The 15,195-nt window shown below is 35.3% G+C and overlaps 1 protein-coding gene across 18 annotated transcripts in view; it reads left to right on the top strand.

The window, feature by feature from the left end:
* Fktn (fukutin) overlaps window positions 1–15,195 on the top strand; it is a 110,377-nt gene that overhangs the window by 12,375 nt on the left and 82,807 nt on the right. For 10 of the 18 annotated variants that reach the window (XM_087184218.1, XM_087184219.1, XM_004848180.3 and 7 more), the window contains 2 exons: window positions 1,881–2,067; window positions 13,227–13,286. In XM_087184218.1, the coding sequence (XP_087040344.1) occupies window positions 1,963–2,067; window positions 13,227–13,286 (165 nt within the window). In that variant the 5' untranslated portion in view covers window positions 1,881–1,962. Of the gene's footprint in view, window positions 1–1,880; window positions 2,068–10,760; window positions 10,949–13,226; window positions 13,287–15,195 lie in introns of those variants that run through there. The other 8 variants (XM_087184224.1, XM_087184223.1, XM_087184220.1 and 5 more) reach the window with 2 other exon arrangements.

Raw genomic sequence — 15,195 nt, 5'->3', positions numbered from 1 at the left:
TTTCTGCAAATAACTGATCAAGGGAGAGCTCATTCAAGATAAATAATAAAAAGGAAATGAGCACAGTACACAAACACACTACAAGAAGAAAAGAGAAAGAGGGAAAAACAAGTGACAATGAAACCATAAAAAACTATGCTGGCCTAAAACCAATTAATGAAACAATTAACGTCTTTAAAATAAAAGACAAAGTTAATTGATTTAAGAGCTAGAAAGAAGTAATAACAGTATATGATGAATCATAGTCTGGCAGACCTCAGGAAAGAAGAGAGACAAAAGAGAAACAAAGGCAACGTTGGAGGCAAAAAGGAAAATTAGCATGGTTGAAAACAGTAAAATATAATGATAGGCTTTACTAAAGTAGGATGACAGGCTTTTTGCAAGTTGAGCAAAGTGAAATATGAAAAGCGGTAAGACAAATGCTTAATTGTAGCTTGGGAAATAGAGAATGGAATGTTATAACAGAAAAATACTCAAATGTATATCATAAGAAAATTTTCCTCAAGAAAAATCTTTTTATTTTACAGATTAAAAATAGATACAAAGGGCCGGGGGATTTTGCTCAGTGGTTTCGCCGCCTGCTGCGCAAGCACAAGGACCCACCTGAGTTCGATCCCCGTTACCAAAAAAAAAAAAAAAAACACAACCACATACAAAGGCTGAGGAAAACAATTAACAGTCATCAACATCATTAAATAATCTAGCTTAACAAAAATTGGATTTCATAGGTAAAGAATGTTTGCATCCTTTGCTCATCCCGTTAAAAAGATCAAATTAGGGCTGGGGATTTAGCTCAGTGGTTCCACTGCCTGCCTCACAAGTGCAAGGTCCTGAGTTTGGTCAAGGGAATATTTAGCATTACAGGACAATGGTACAAAGCTTTACGTTATCAAGTAAAATGAAGTATGATCTAGAAGCTAAACAGTCAGTTGACAACTATTTATGAATAGTGTAAAAACTCAAGTAGTACCCTTAAAGTTCTTTTTGATAAACTACAAAAGGTAAATATCAAATGAACAGAGGTAATGCAGCAGCAGGATTGTCAGGGAGGATTTTAGGAAAAACAGATTTGTAGTTATGGAGTAGAACTATTACACAGTAGAAGTAACTATTAAAAGGATTAAAAGAGGAAAGAATGCATAAACTTTAAATTTGCCAATGTCTTATAGCTGGAGAACAAAATACATTTATAAAGCTGGACACCATGTAGTAAGGGTGTTAGAATGTTAGAAGGAATAAAAGTAAACAGTAGAAACTCTAAATATATTATATTTAATCAGAATCAAGTATTAGACACATGTCTAGCATGCAGGAGGCCCTGGGTTCCACCCCCAGCATCCCCCTCCATCAAAAATTGGATAGGAGATTGGAAGAAGTAGTGTAACTATATTAAATATCCTAAAGAAATAATCAGAGATGGGACCTAGGATGAAAAAATAAAAGTTTATTTTTTATCATGGCATTCTTTATACTTTCAAAAAGCTGAAAACATACATGGGCTATTTTTAAAAACTGACTGCATCCTAGATCACACACACACACACACACACACACACACACGCACACACGCGCAGAGTCTCAAAAAACTACGTAGAGCTATCATGCAGACTATGTCTCTTGATCAAAAATGTTTTCAGTTTCTTGGTCCACAGTCTGGTTCTTGGTGTGGTCCACAACTGCAGGATCACCTATGAACTTATCAGAAATGCCCATTCATAGATTCTACACCAGATCTGTGGAAGCTTTGGAGAAGCCCCTCCTCTTCTTGGTCAAAATGTTCTGTGGAACATTAGATAACTTTTTCTTTCTGCTGTTGCTGATCTTAGATGTAAAAATTTGAAATAATTTTTGGCCCTTCAGAAATATGTTTTTGTCCACAGAAAACAAGCTTATCTTCCTATCCAAAAAGATGAAAATAACTGGGTTACTCACAAAAGATAACCAAGTGAAGACCACTGACTAATGAGTAGAATCAGTAAGAACGTGATTTTGGCCCTTTTCACATTGACAAGTTCTGCATTTCTGCTGTTTCAGTTGTACTACTACAAGCACTATTTATCAACAAAGGTAATTTTTTTCCTTTCTTATCATTTGACTTTGTTTTAGCTGTATATTATCTTAACATACTTCTTGTTTGCAATACATGAAATTAATCATTTTTTCAATTTTGCAGAAATATTTCTTACTGAGATTCTCATCTTTGTTGAATGTGGCATGCAATTCAAAAGTGCAGTTGAATGTTTTTGTAATTATACACTAAAGTTCAGAGTCCCACGTTTCAGTACCATTTAAGCTATTGAAATTTTCTGATTTTAATGCAGAATTGTTATTCTGCCTAACAGACAATACCTTGGTATTCTGCTAAAGAGATAGTCATTCACTTAAATGAATTTAATAACAAATAAATTTGATATGATACTAGAATTAGTTTGTTACTGTAATTTGTATTTTAATTAGAATCTACTAGGGAATAGTAATAGTATAACTTACCTTTATCAGTATCTATAATAATAACTAGAGACAATGGTTTAGAAACTTTCTTCTAGTAGTAAATGCCTGAAGTACTTTAGTGAGAATCACTACAAAGTCTCTCACAATCTTCAGGAAAGATTATCCTAAAGTCTGTCATTGGTTCAGGGAAAAAGAATATTTGCTTAGTGTGATGACTTGTGTCTAGATGTCCCCCAAAGCCTTATGCAGTCTGATAGGGCTTTCTCAGAGATGGCTGAATCTAGAGCATGTGATTGATTTATCGTGCAGTGCTAGGATTAAGGGTGAGTGATTTCTAAATCAGTCACTGGTTGGTTTGGCATCACCCTAATCCCAGTAGCCTAGATACAGTGTAAGAAACAGAAAGAGAGTTGTCTTGTCTCTTGCTTGCCTTGCTACCTTCTGCCCACCATGAAGTGTTTCTCCTCAGAAATGCCTGTCTACCATTCCACCTTGCCTTGGAGCCAACTGATTACGCACTGAAACCTCTAAAAACTGAGATAAATAAGCCTTTCCCCCTTTAACTTTGGGTTTCAGATATTTTGTCTCAGAAGTGAGAGAAAAGTAACTAAAATACATAGTATTAATGTGTCCTACTTATTAGTGTGTTTAGGGCCTTAGCATAGTTCCTTTTGTTACTACCTGGCTAGACAAAGTTAGCTTTTCAGTGATCCACTAAATGAGGTCTGAATAATCTAATATACAGTATCTGTTGGGTCTGCTAAAATCCCATAGGTGAATAGAGTTGACTTTTCAAATTTCAGAACAACTCTTCAGGTCTGTAATATAAGCTCTTGTGAGCCCTGTGAGCCTTTTCTATGGGCTTCAGCTTTCAATATAAATATTCTTCAATTTATGATGGTTTTATGTTCTGATAAACCCATGACAAGTTGGAAATACTGCAGATCAAGAATGTATGTATTTATTATGCCTGACCTACTGAACACTATAGTTTAGAAAAGTACTCTTTAGAATAACAGCTGTGTACCTGTGTGTTCATGCAGCCGACTGGGAACTATCTAGCATTGTGGGACTGTTGTACTACATGTTGCTAGATTACATATGAAGTACAGTTTCTCCTGAATGCATATCATTTTTGCAACATCATAAAGTCAAAGGGTTGTGAGTTGAACCATCATAAATTGGGATCCATTTGTAATCAGCTTGTAACTCACCGAAAAGGAAAAGACGTACCTCTAGGAAAGGACCTTCTAGGGAATGTTCAGTTGTTTATTTTTTACTGCACCCAACAGGATAGTATGATTATGATTCTTTATGCTGAATCTGTATTATTGATCATTTGTTATGTACCATGTACTTAGGAAAATAGATAAATAAGACAAAGGTCCCACTCTCAAGAAACCGATGATTTAATATACCTAGCAATAGCAGTAATTCTTGAGTATGGGGGTCTAGATTGTTGCAAGTTCAAATCCTCATTTAATTGTTTGGCTTTCAACAAGTCCCTTAATCTCTCTGAACCTCAGTTTCTTTAAATGGGGCAACTTTGCCACTTGAGATAACGTGTGATACGTCTACCTTAGTATCTGATGCATTCTAGATACTCAGAAGATGCTAGCTATTGATATTATATGTTTTCTGCTTCTTTTAAGGGTTACATTAGTTTGATTAATAAAACTATATTCAATGATTATAGTGTCCTTAGAGCCTACATTTATCACTTCTTCATAAATGAGTTGTCTGTGGCCCAATTATAGCTTCTTGCTCATAATTACCAAGTCCCAATTCTAAAACTTATGTGTTCACTCAAAGAGCTACTCTGACATGTAAATAAAAGATGTTCAAACAGAACATTGTAAGATTTATATGATATAAAATGAAATTTCTTTAAGGAATGCTGTAGCATAACAGAAAATGACAAAATATGGATACATAGGTGGAGGAAACCCAAAGCATTGTTTGTGTAAAGCACTGAGTGTTCCACACCTTATGTTTTTCTTGACTTACTTAAGATAAGTCACACTAGTCCCTGCAGTAATCAGCTGTTCTTATTACCTAGGAGGCCACTTATCAGGTTGTATGTTGAGATACCTTGCATTATTTTTAGTAACCTACGTGTGTTTGGTTAAGAAGAAGTTTTGGAGTTTGGATTTCAAGTTTGTCAATGATGATTCATAGTGAACAATTTCATATGCCATCATCAGAAATGGAAATTTAACTGAGTGTGGTGGTCCACGCCTATAATCCCAGCATTCTTGTAGTTGAGCTAAGGGGATTGCAAGTTCAAGTCCTACATGGGTAACTTAGTGAGACCCTGTCACAAAATTAAAAAAATTTTTTTAAGGGGTGGGGATGCAGGTAAGTAATAGAGGACCCCTGGGTTCAATCCCCCAGTACCAGAAGGGGAAAAAAAGAAAACTAATCTTGTAGCCATTTTTAGCCTATGGGCAACAAAACCTTTTCGAAATATTCTTAGTTGGTAAGGTACTTAATAAAATTATGCAAGAAATGTGTTTTTCCCTTGATCTTTGACTGTTGGCTCATCCCATTTTGCTCTGAAGAATAACATATAGCTGTTTTCTGGAAGAATGTTATATTTGATAGTTTGATTTAATATGGCAATCTTTGATAAATACTACTGCCCCTCCTTCCTGTCCCCTCCCACTTTTGTCATTATCCTGGAGAAATGTGAAATAATATATTTAATTAGAATTAAAGCATATTTTTTATCCTTTCATTTATTTTCAGGTTTTAGACTGTGTAAGTTTTCTGGCCAACTTTGATTATTTAACAAACATAACTTTTTCAGCATTACTTATTACATTTATGAATCTATTCCATTAAATATTTCAGTGGCTTAGGAATAAATAGAAGAATAATGTTTCTACTAGAATGAGGCACTGAGGGGCAGAAGGGGAATGCTGGCTACCTGAAGGTTTAAAGATTTGTGGTGTTTCTAATCCTTAGGTTTACACATTTATAAACAATTAGAAAAAAACTAGTTACTGAAGACTTCTTTAAAAAGTATTACTATTTGATTCTGTGTGGGGATACTTAAAGATCATACAAATTAAGGATTTGACTTTTTTATTTCTTTTTCTTTGGTACCGGGGATCAAACTCTGGTCCTTATACTTGCGAGGCAGGCGGCATAACCACTGAGCTAAATTCCCAGCCTGGCTTTTTGATTTCTTAAGAAACTGGTTGTTGGAAGCTCAGCCAGTCCCAGCACCTGGAAGGAAGCTCCCCCCTCCATCCCAGGCTCCTAGGACAGAGAAGCTCAGCCGGTCCCAGCATCTGGAAGGAAGCTCCCTGCCTCCATCCCAGGCTCTTAGGGCAGAGAAGCTCAGCTGGTCCCAGCACCTGGAAGGAAGCTCCCCGCCTCCATCCCAGGCTCCTAGGGCAGAGAAGCTCAGCAGGTCCCAGCACCCGGAAGGAAGCTCCCTGCCTCCATCACAGGCTCCTAGGGCAGAGAAGCTCAGCAGGTCCCAGCACCCAGAAGGAAGCTCCATGCCTCCATCCCAGGCTCCTAGGGCAGAGAAGCTCAGCCGGTCCCAGCACCCGGAAGGAAGCTATCCCATTGCCATCCCAAGCTCCTAGGGCAGAGAAGGTGAGCCACGTGGGTGCCAGAAGCACCCCCTCCCGTGGAAATGAGAAGACATGTAAACAAGTCTCAAAAACAGACTTATGGATCACCTACAGCAACCCCAAAGAGAAACAAGATGGAACAGTCTAATACTAAACTACCTGGACTCTCTGAACTGGCAACAAAAGAGGATCTGGGAAAAATGAAATCAGAAATAATTACTCAGATAACAGCAAAGATTTTGCTCATGGTGCAAGACATGATTAATAAATCTAGAGAGGACACAGATAAAAAAAAAAGAGGATCTGAGGAACATGATGGAATCCCAACATAGGAAACAAATGGAATCCATAAAACAGATATAAACAGATTTCCAAGAGATTAAAACCTCCGTGGAAAGTCTGCACAGCAGAATGAACCAATGTGAGGATAGAATTTCACATGTAGAAGATAAGATTGCAATTAGTGAGGAGGAAAAGAAAAATTGCTTTAAAATTGTAAGGGAACATGAGAAATCAATCCAGCAGCTGCTAGACAATGCAAAGAATAACATAAGACTAATTGGAGTCAATGAAGAAAGAGGAGAGAGTGCAGATGTCATCAAAAAACTGTTCACAGAAGTGATGGCAGAAAACTTCCCAAGGAGGGAAAAACAACTTGACATACAGATAAGTGAGGCATATAGGACTCCAGCTAGCCTTAATCAAAAAAAACCTACACATAGGCATATAACAGTTAGGATTCCAGAAATCCAACAGAAGAACAAAATTCTACAAGCAGTGAGAGAAAAGAAACAAATCACATACAAAGGAAAGCCCATCAGAATCACAGCAGACTTCTCAATGCAAACCCTCAAGGCAAGAAGAGCTTGGAGTGATGTATTTCAAGCCCTAAAGGAAAACAGCCTCCAACCCAGATTGATGTACCCTGAAAAACTATCTTTCAAAATTGATAGAGAGATAAGATACTCTCATGACAAAGAGCACCTCAGGAACTTCATGAATACCAAACTGGCACTCCAAAAAATTTTAGACAATACCCTAGGAAAAGACAATGAGGATCGCAACCCCAGGAAACCCAGCAGAATGAATCCATTGGGTGTGACAAATTAAACGCAAAGGGGGAGAATCCAACAAAAAGAAAAAGTCATGACAAGGCTTTTAAAACTTTTGACTTCATCTCCCTATTGAGTGTGTAATTCAATCTTATTATTGTACTGATTAGTATTTTTCTGATTCTAGAGTTGCACACCATTCCTTGTGCTATACTGGCTAGTTATCATCTTCTTATGTCTACATTTTAATTGGGTTGTCTATTAATGAGCTCTAAGAATTCTTTTTTTTTTATTCTTTTATTGGTACATTGTAGGTATATAACACAATTGCATTTCTCATTGGGAATTGTGCCTTTACATAATGCATCTTGGTTCTTATTTTTTCCCCATTCCTAGCCCTCCCTTCACCCCCTCCACCCTTCCCTATTTACAAAGACTTTATTTCCATTTTTTCCATTTCTCATCATTTTTCCTTTCCCTTCTTTCCTTTCCCCTGCCCCTCCCACTACCCCTACCCCTTTGGACCTTTTCTTCCTATTTTACATTTTTGATTATTCATTCTAATCATTGGTACATTTTAGCTATACAATATAATGACATTCATCTTTGGAAATTTGCACCTTTACATAGTTTCTCTTGGTTCTTATTTTTCACCCTTGCCCAGCCCTCCCTTCAACCCCTCCATTCCTCCCTATTTACAAAGATTTTGTTCCTATTTTTCCATTTTCTCATATTAATCCCATTCCCTTCTATCCTTTCCCCTAGCCCTCCCACTTCCTTCCCCTTTGCCCCTTTTCTTCCTATTTCACATTACCTATTATACATTTAGTCCTCATTTACACTTTCAGTTTATATATTCTGGTCATAGGTTATATGTATTGTAAATGTGGTCTGTTTAAGGACTACTTTTCATTTTAATGATGTCATTTAAAGTTCTAAATTTTGATGGAATCCCATTTATCAATTTTTTTCTTTTATACATCATGTTTTTTGTATCCTAGGTAGTTCTTGCCTACCCTGAACTCATAAATATTTTCCCTTATAATTTCTTCTTAAAGTTTTATACTTTTAGGCTTTCTTATTTAGGTACATAGATCCCTTCAAGTTATTTTCATGTATGGAAATAAAAGGTTGAGGTTAATTTTTCTATATATGGATACCAGGTGTTCTAGTGCCGTTTGCTGAAAACACTATCTCTTCCTCGGCTCTTGAATTGAGTTTATGTTCTATAAAATGCTAATGTTAAATAATCTTTCAAAACTCAGTGGACCATATATGTGTGGTTCTATTTCTAGATTCTCTGTTTTATTCCAATGATCTATATGTCTTTCCTTACACCAACACTGCCTTGATTACTGTAGCTTTAGAAGAAGTCTTAAAATTAGGTACTAAATGTCTTACAACACTGTTTTTGTTTTGTTTTTAACTTTTCTAGGTCCTTTGTACTCCTACATAACTTTTAAATTTCAATATCCAATTCTTCATTTATAGCAAGTATACACAGACCTGAATTTTTATATTTACCTTGTGTTTTCTAATCCTGCTAAATGCAAGTACAAGTTCTAGGGGCTCCTAGAGATTTCTTAGTATTTTCTCCGTTGATGATCATTTCATCTACATATAAAGATTTTGCTTCTGCCGTGCCAATCCTATCCTAGTTGTGTCATTTTATTGCCGTACTATTTTGGTGGGGACTAGGTTTCAAAGTTTAATGGACAGATAAAGGGTAAGCATATCTGCCCTTTTTCCCCACCTTAAGGAGAAAGGATTGTATCTTCTCCGTTCATATAAGGCATTCTCACTGGAAGTATGGAGTACATGACTTTAATCTGTTGAGAAGATTCTGTTCTACTTCTGGTCTCCTGATAGCTTTTACCATGAACAGCTGTAGAATTTAGTCCAATACTTTTTCTCCAACTAGTGACAGGATCATATGTCATATGTTTTCCTTTCCTCTGTTAAAATGATGACTTTTGGGGGTGGATCTTCCAATGCTGAACCAACACTGCCATCCCTATAACAAAACCACTTTCTACATCCTGCCAGATCTGACTTCCAAGAGTTTGTTTTGTTAAACAAATTTCTATCTATGTTCATACTTTTTTCTTCTATTATCTTTATCCAGTTTTAGGATTAGCACAATGTTGAGTTCCTAAAATGAGGGGAGAAGTGTTCCTTCTTTTTTCTGCTTTAATTGTTTGATATAATTTATCAGTTAAAATGTTTATGAGCCTGCTGTTGTCATATAGGTAGGTTTTCAAGCTAGGAATATACTTTCCTTAATAGGTGCTATTCAAATTTTATATTTCCTCCAGAGTTAGTTTCATTAATTTGTCTTCCAAGGTACTTCTTAGAAGTTGTCAAATTTATTTCAAAAAAGATTTTTGTAATATGCTTTCTGTATCCTTTTAAATTCTGTAAAATCTGTGGTAATGTCTCCTAGATCTTAATATTGTAATTTAAAAAATGTATAACTGATATTGTGTAACAGGAAGAAAAGGTCTAAAAGAGCAGGGGAATTGTGAGGGGTAGGGGAAGGGACAAAAGAGAAAGGAAAAAATATGAAAAGAGGGAAAAAATGGAAACAAGGTCTTTGCAAATAGGGAAGGGTGCAGGTGGTGAAGGGAGGGCAAGGGAAGGGGAAAAAATAAGAACCGAGATACTCATGTAAAGGTACAAGATCCCAGTGATGAATGTAACTGTATTTTATACCGAAAATGTACCGATAAACTTAACGGGGAAAAAAACAACCCACACACACACACACAAAAAGAAAGAAACTGATTGTTGTATTCTGCCTTCCAAAAATAACAAGATTGTCCCATAAATCTTTATGTCCTAGTTCCCGAATGCTTTTCCTTAATGATGTATCTTAACTGACTCATTTATCAGTGGTGTTTAGTAAACATCACACTTTTTACCAGTTCTTGTTAGCATCTGATTCTGTCTACACCTTTATTTATTTCCCTTAAATTTTTACTTCACAGGCAATGTTTCAGAGTATCTTTAGGGTTTTATTAACCTATTGACTTTATATGACATTTCTTTCAGGATATTAACTCATTCATTTGTCACATATTTGTTGAAAGCTTACTATGTGCCAGACATAGTACTAGGCTGTGAAACACAATGATGAGTAGAATTCAATCCTTGTTTTCTAGGAACTCACATATTGGGGGGCTTTGGAGTTAAAAAGGAGAGAAGTTAAAAAAACATCAAGAGATATACAATATAAACAAATAACAGTATACTATTTACTGCTTTTTCAAGGTACACATCAAACCACTTCTCCCTACTTCACTACTTAAAAACTCTTCTAACCCCTAGTATCTGTACTTTGTAATCCTTTGGTAATGTTGTTAGACTTAGTTGCCATAAGTCAAGTTCTTGCATTGCATTCCTTTGAAAAATAAGAACAACACTTCATAGCATATTGTATAGGATATTCTCTTTTTGCTTCTTCACATCCTTTCCTCGTCATACTCTGTGTCTTAGAGACTGACTGGATTAGCTGAGCTCCCTTACGTTTTGGTGCCCAGTTGGGTTCAGCCAATGGGAAGTATCAACTGGAGATTGGAAACTAGAAAGAAAAAGAGGTCAGGTTGTTCATTCTCTTGGTTCTCTATCTGTAGGATCATTGCTTGACAGTGATTGTATTTCCCCTCTACAGCTACAGTTCAGAAGAGAGAGAGAAGATAGACGGACAGACATACCTTCTCAAGATCTGAGCTTTGGGACCCTTCAGCATGTCAAGCAAGTGGGAAGAACTAGCTAGTGAAACTAAGGAGTAGCCAGAGAGAAATAGTAGGAAACCTGGAAGTACGAGGATCCTGAGAGCCAAAGGAATGGAGTGTTTCAGTGAGGCAGAACATTTTAATTCTTGGTAGATCAAATGAAACAAGAACCTAATAATAATTAACTATTGGATTTAGAAATATGGATACCTTGGGTGACCTTAGTGAATGCTTGGTGGTGTGAATTTAAGCTCAGTTGAATTTAAGCTTTTGAAAGTTCTTCTCTGTTTTCTCAGGGAAATAGAAAGCAGTGCCATAAGGATGAATAGAGAGGAAGTGTAGGAAAAGGAAAAGAACAGAAAAGTCATCCAGGAGAATGAAAGTTAATAGACAAGGGAAATGTAAGGTGGTTTCTGGGTAGAGTTAAGCCCCTTTTTGTAAATAGTAGTCATAAATTTAAAGTGATACCAGTGAGCAGGTACAGTTGCATGTACAGAATAAATGGAGGGTTGGATTTTCACTAAGCAAGTAAAATGAAGTGATGTTGAGGCAAGTTTTGAGTACATACAAGGATATGACCTAGAAAACATGAATGTTTTTGATGACATTATTTGTAATTGCCAAATGTGAAATTGCCCAAATATTCATCTAATGATAAATATGGAATAGAATAATACTCAGCCACAAAATTAAGCATTGGTACATTCTACAGCATGCGTGAACCTCTTGACAACATTATGCTAAGCGAAAGAAGTGAGATGCAAAAAGACATATATCATGATTCTATTTTTAGGAAATGTCCATGTTAGGCAAATTGATAGAGAAAAAAATAATGATAAAGTTGTGTTAGGGGCTGGGGATTTAGCTCAGTGGTGCTGCTGCCTGCTTTGCAAGCACAAGGTCCTGAGTTCGAGCCCCGGTTCAAAAAAAAAATGTCAGATAAAGTAGTATTATGGTTGGGGCTGAGAGGAGGAAGACCAGGGAATGTCTGCTAAATGGGAATATGGTTTCTTTTTGGCACAATGAAAATATTCTGGATAGTAGTGATAGTTATACAACTCTGTAAATATAGTAAAACTATTGAATTGTATATTAAAAGGGCACCTTTCATGGTATGTTATCTGTAGCTCAATGAAAATATTATAAAAATAATCAAGTTCACTAGAAATTTACTTATCTCAAACTCAACAAATTACACAGCTCAGGAATTTAGTCTTTTCTATTAGTGTAGGGCTATGGTGAGCAAGAAATGCCTGTATTACAGAGTTTACAGTCTCTTTAGGATTGAAGACTGCAGAGCTCCCTCTGTTGTTGTTGTTTTCCAAACATGGGGTCTGTATTAAAATGTTACTAAGTTACAAAGCTTGTGAAGAGAGACCATCTCTGTCTCTATCTTAATTACTCAATATATTCTTCTCCCTCCAGTTAAACCCTTTAGTAAGCATGTACTACATACCAAACACCAGTGATATAAAGAGGGATTGGACTTGGTGCTTGCCCTTGAGTGTCTAGTAGTGTAGTGGGAAGGTGAGTCTCTTTTATTAGGAACTTGGATGTCATTTGACTTTTAAGGTGAGGCTATTCTAATTGTTCTTCAGCATCCTCCCATTTTGAGCATTTAGATGAAGAACACATTGCAAGCATAAGAAATTTCTTTGAGTCTTCTTTGAACTTGAAACATTCTTCATATTGTCTTTAGACCATTAGACATTCTTCCTCCTGTTAATTCAAAGTATTTCAGCTCATCAGATAAAAGCTGCTGTTTTTCTTTCTCTTGATTCTCTAGACCCAAATATTTTTAAAAATATTATTTAAGAAATAACATTTGAAACTCTGTTGTATGATAGAAAAAGTATGGGCACTGGGGTTATCTGTAAACCAGAAATAATAATGCCTGTTTTGCAGGATTATTGTGAGGGATAGATGTTAATAAGTAATTCATATATAAGAAGTATCATAGTATCTGACACTTAGGAGCTGCTCAGTAAATATACTTTTCACTTTTTCAAAATTTTTAGACACTAATTTAGAATATGGAAGTAAGTTGAGGTTAGAAATACAGGGCTAAATGGACAAACTATTCCAGAGAGGTAGCAGAGAGTTTGCTATTCATTGATGGGGATTAATTGGCATATATATATATATATATATATGTGTGTGTGTGTGTGTGTGTGTGTGTGTGTGTGTATATATTACTGTTTAATAACTTCTGTTAGTACTTTACATGTTAGATTGTTATACTGTAAAATCTTAGTTCTTGGCTATATTAAAATAAGTATTTGGATAAACCTTTTTAATGACTATGATCTAACTACTTTATACAGTCTGACTTTTGTACTCTCCCTAAATGCATTATTGCCTGCTGGGCTTTTAATTTACTAAATCTTTTGTTACCTTCCTAGAATGGAGCTGGTTTATCAAAATCCAAAGGAAGTAGAATTGGATTTGATAGCACACAGTGGGTATGTACAGTAAATAAATTTCTCAATTACCATGTTTATATAGTTCATTCATTTGTACATTGCTTAAGTATTTGTTGATTGAAGATAGCAATGACAAAAGCTACCTTGGGAATGAGGTAGATAATACCAGGTTTTTATAGAAGTCTTAATTGATCAGTACATACTGTTATTCTAGTTTACTTAACTAAAGGTTAGTTGATTAATAAGTGCCTGACCCAGATTCTGTCTGCCTCTGGAATTCTCATTCACTGATCTGTGATGCTTCCCCCAATGAATGAATATGTGAATCAGAATTAAACTATAAAAAAAGGAAAATCAGTAATTAGGAATAAAAATCTATTCAGCATGTTTCCTTTATAAGATGAGGGAAACTAGTTATATGTGTATTATATCTTTGTTTTGTTTTCCAATTTTTAGAGTCTGCACATTTATAAAATATATTGTTAGCTTTTTTCTAAATTTAGAATGAAAATGCTGCATTACTAATAAATAATACTATTCTGTTAGTATATATTATGGAAAACTATCAGATATTTCTTGTGGATGCAATTTTGATCTTTACTTTCTTTGTATCCAAAGATGTGGAAGGCTTTAGATTAGAATTTCCAAGTCACCAAGTAGTGATTAAGTCATTGCAGGCATCAATTGGATGTGAACTACTGTTTTAAAAGTAAAGTCTGGGATAATCTATTATCAGACTTTAGTCTAGAAATGTCAGTGTGAACTTGTAGTTTATTAAAGACAGCATATATTACTTTATCTAGTCTAGAAATATCAATGTGAACTTGCAGTTTATTAAAAACAGCATATATTTTGGGCTGAATTTAGGTTAGTCTGAGGGTAAAAGGAAGCATGATATTCTTAGACTTTATTTTACCAATTCACTATTACAAAGACTCTAGATTAAATAAAAAATATTTTTGTGCACGTCTTCTAGCCCTTCTCTACCTCCATCCCACTCTTAAGAAACACACACACAAACGTAATGACTTGAACCAGATTTATTTTCCCATGGATTAAATAATATGTTGAAATTTTGAAATTTATTTTTTAGCAGCTGGGAATATGCCTGTCTGAAGGCAGTAGGAATGATCTATCATAAATTTTAACATTCTAAGATGTGATGAAAGTTACAATAACATAAATTTTTCAAATTTATCATTCAGAATCAGCTTCAGTGGGATTAGAAGATTTTGCTTTGTATGGATTAAGCAACAACTTTCTGACTACATCTCCATACCTTTTAGTGAATAAAGCAGAAAGGGAGTACAGATTGATAGATATATTTTATTTTTTGAGATAGGGCCTTGCTGTGTGTTTCCCAGAGAAGTCATGAACTTTTATGCTCAAGTGATCTTCTTGCCTCAGCCTCCACAAATAGCTGGAACTATATAAATGTGCACCATGTCAATTGATGTAGTTTAAAATGAAATTTTTATAGTATATCATTTAAAGCATAAAATAGGGCAACCCCATCTTTTTCATTTGGGGAATGATTCATGAGGTGAGTATAACAGATTTTTTTTAAAGTGCGTACTTCCAAGATAAATAAATTTAAAAGCATTTTGTTACATTAAGTTCTTTGTGTTCTAACTCACTTATATTGCAGGGTACTAAAATAATTGTAATTGTCAATGAATCACTATAATATTTGCAAAATCACAGGAAAGGAAGACATACTGAAGTGCTTTTGTTCTATTCTTAATGAATGAAGAGGAAAATCTGATCAATAGTGTAGTGTTGAGCCCTGATAAATTCTAGAATGAGTTGTTAAGCAGATAACTTGAAACTTAGAAAAGGATGATCATTAGGAGCTGGACTTTTATTAAGAAAAAATCCTATCAAGCTCTTTTAGGTTTTGATAATATTTAATGCACAGGCAATTGAATAGGCTATTTGGTCTTACCAT

Source organism: Heterocephalus glaber, unplaced genomic scaffold (assembly GCF_053883595.1).
Source record: "Heterocephalus glaber isolate CG9 unplaced genomic scaffold, H.glaber_assembly_v1.0 deba00001481, whole genome shotgun sequence".
NCBI classification, from domain to species: domain Eukaryota; kingdom Metazoa; phylum Chordata; class Mammalia; order Rodentia; family Bathyergidae; genus Heterocephalus; species Heterocephalus glaber.
Note: the sequence above shows the minus strand (reverse complement) of the source record. Positions and strands in the feature narration are given on the sequence as shown.